Genomic DNA, 2,739 nt, shown 5'->3' on the forward strand with positions numbered 1-2,739 from the left:
CCTCCCCACCGTCCGGCCTCAGCGCCATTTTGGGCATCTTCCTTGTATTCCTGTCTGTCTCCGGCTCTCCTCGCTCCTCTTGCCTTTCCTGAAGGCTACGGGCCTCCCGACGCTGCCGGGGCCTCCCTGGCATTGTCGCCGAGCCGCTCCTCGGATGCGCTCCCTAAACCAGGAGCCCCAGAGTGACCGCCGGGGCCAAAGAGCACCGGTGTCTGGCCGCGCCACGTTTCTCATCCCGCTTTTTTCTAGCCCACTTAAGAGGCCAGTTCCCACCCTGAGCATGGATTCCTGCTTCCCGCGAAAGCCCCTACCCCTACTCCGTTCCTTGGCCACCTCCAACCCCAGGAGACCCGGCCTATGGCCCAGGTCTCCCGTCGCCAGGCTCCTGCGCTCCTGCGCTCCGAAAAAGGCCTTCCACCCCACTTTGGGTACTGAAGTGAAAAGCCTGGAAAGCTCTAGAACTTCTCCCAATTCAGCTAAACCCTGGCGTCCGCACCCACGCCCCAGATCCTATCCCTGCGCCCCCTCCCCTGCACCTTCTTCGGATCGCAGCGCACCTGCCCCCTCCACCCGCCCGCCCTCCTTCGGAAGGAGAGGCCTCGGAGCACCCGCGCTGGGCCCAAGGCTGGCTGCTGCGGGCTGGGGAGGTGACCTCCTTCCTTCAAACCTCCACTCCTCTCTGAGCCGCGCGCTGAGAAGAGGCCACCAAGAGGGGCCACCTTTGTACCACCCGGACTTTGCGAGCCTATGAACCGGACCAACCTCGCGTCAGTCCTGGAAGGTGAAGACGAGCCTTGGGTACACCAGGAAAGGGGCATGGTCCCAACACAAACACTCATTTTCGTATTATAAAGACATTTATTTAATCTATGAAAATAATGTACAATAAATACTTTCCCTTTCCTATTATTAAAGAATTTGAATAAATAATCTACGGTCTATTACTTAAAAAAAAAAAAAAGGAAAATAGGTCCCTCTAGTTCTTTTTAAGAAAGCCTCCCCTCCCCAGAGTTTTAATTATTCCTGAGATTTCGTTGGAAGGAGTCTACCAAAAGGAATTTTTCTGTGTGATTTTTAAAAGATGCCCGAGTGCTCAATATTTAAGAGAAAGAAGAAAGGGAGTGGATTAAACGCTAATTCAATAATACCTGAATTTTAGCAAACACTTAAGTCTAAAAGACCTGGGGGTGGGGGGTTCAATTTTCCCCGCAGATGGGCGAGGAGGGCGAGGGTCGGAAGGCCCTAGAGGAGCAAACTGGTCAGGGGAACTGCAGGTCGATGGCACAGAGTGTGCTGGTGAAAAAGTCCAGCTCTTCCTCGGAAAAGAGGACTGGGCTGTTGAGCGAACCCGGTAGGCTGGGAGAAAGGCCTCCAGACAGCTGGAGACAGGAGTCGGCCGCGAAGAAGCTGAGATCGGGCAGGAAAGGAGAATCCTGCCGCTCCGGGAAGGCGTCTTCTGGCAACGGCTCTGGCTCCAACCCGCCTGCTCCGAGCAATGCGCAGCCCGGGCTCGACGCGCCCGCGCCTTCTAAGCGAGCGGCCAAAGGCTGGGGGCCCGAAGCTCCCGGTGGTCCCAGTGCGACCTCGGATGGGTGAGAATGAGAATAAGCTTCTCGCGAGGCGGAAGGGCCGCCGCGGCTGACCGAGGACTCCTCAGCGGGGTCGCCGGTGTCCTCCAGGGCGCCCTGGCAGGCTGACTCCCCGTCGGGCGGCTCTCGGTGCTGCGTCTGCCGCTTGTGCTTCATACGCCGGTTCTGGAACCAGACTTTGACCTGCCTCTCCGTGAGGTCCAGCAAGGCCGCGATCTCGACGCGGCGCGGCCGGCACAGGTACTTGTTAAAGTGGAATTCCTTTTCCAGCTCCAGCAGCTGCGTGTTGGTGTAAGCCGTGCGCAACCTGCGCGCCCCGCCGCCGGCCTCCGGCAGTCCCGGGCCACCTGCAGGGAAAGCAGGCTGGGCGTCACAGCGGGCGGTGTCCTCTGCTCAACCTCAGTTCGGCTGAGATAAAGACTACCCCATCCGCCAAAACCAGTATCAGCCATCTCCCCTTCCTCCCCACAGAAGCGGCGTGCCCTCTGCTTTTAGGTTCTTTCTGTTCTTTCTGCCCGCCCGCCTGCAGACCCGGCCCAGGTCAGGGCAGAGCATTCAGAGCCGCCCACGAGCCATGCCGCGGGTGCCGAGCGTCTCCCTTTCGCTCCTAGAAACGCAGAGTTCCTGTCTCAAATCTTCCCAGTGGACCTCCCGATTCGACATTTTCCAACTCAGCCAGGGGAGAGGGGTTCATGAAGATTATTCATCACCCCTTTTCCTCCTGAGCTTTCAAATACCCCCTGTTCTTCTAGGGTTGGGGGAGGGGGGACCGTATCTTTTTCTGCCCCCAGATTCGATGCTAGCAACCACGCATTCACGCCCCTACTCAGTTACGGGTGAAAACCTCAATCGAATCCTTTTCTTCTGGGAGAGAAAAAGCTCTTCCCAACAGCTTCTAAATCTGCTGTAGGAAGCGGGGGTGGGGTTGGGGGGATGATGGCAGCGGCCAGGCCTGAGCCCCAGCGGGATATTCTGCTTTCCCCATCCCAGGAATCGCCGGGCAAAGAGAACCCCCAACAGGCTCACCACCTTTTTTTTTTTTTTTAACCTCCCCGCATTGCTCTTTCTCACCCTGTCTTTTAGACGCCCCTCACCCCACCCCCTCTACGCTTACCGACCTGCAGGCGATCCGACCCCGCTGGCCGGGATG

General features: G+C 58.1%; 1 protein-coding gene across 1 annotated transcript in view; it reads right to left on the reverse strand.

Moving 5' to 3' along the window:
- Window positions 1–900: 900 nt before the first annotated feature.
- HOXB2 (homeobox B2) overlaps window positions 901–2,739 on the reverse strand; it is a 2,359-nt gene continuing 520 nt past the window's right edge. Inside the window, exons 1-2 of the mRNA XM_027767314.1 lie at window positions 2,708–2,739; window positions 901–1,936 (exon numbers count right to left, since the gene is read on the reverse strand). The exon at window positions 2,708–2,739 is cut by the window's right edge and continues 520 nt beyond it. Of these exons, the coding sequence (XP_027623115.1) occupies window positions 1,260–1,936; window positions 2,708–2,739 (709 nt within the window). The 3' untranslated portion in view covers window positions 901–1,259. The remainder of the gene's footprint in view (window positions 1,937–2,707) is intronic.

Source organism: Tupaia chinensis, unplaced genomic scaffold, assembly GCF_000334495.1.
Source record: "Tupaia chinensis unplaced genomic scaffold, TupChi_1.0 Scaffold144171_1, whole genome shotgun sequence".
Taxonomy (NCBI): Eukaryota; Metazoa; Chordata; class Mammalia; order Scandentia; family Tupaiidae; genus Tupaia; species Tupaia belangeri.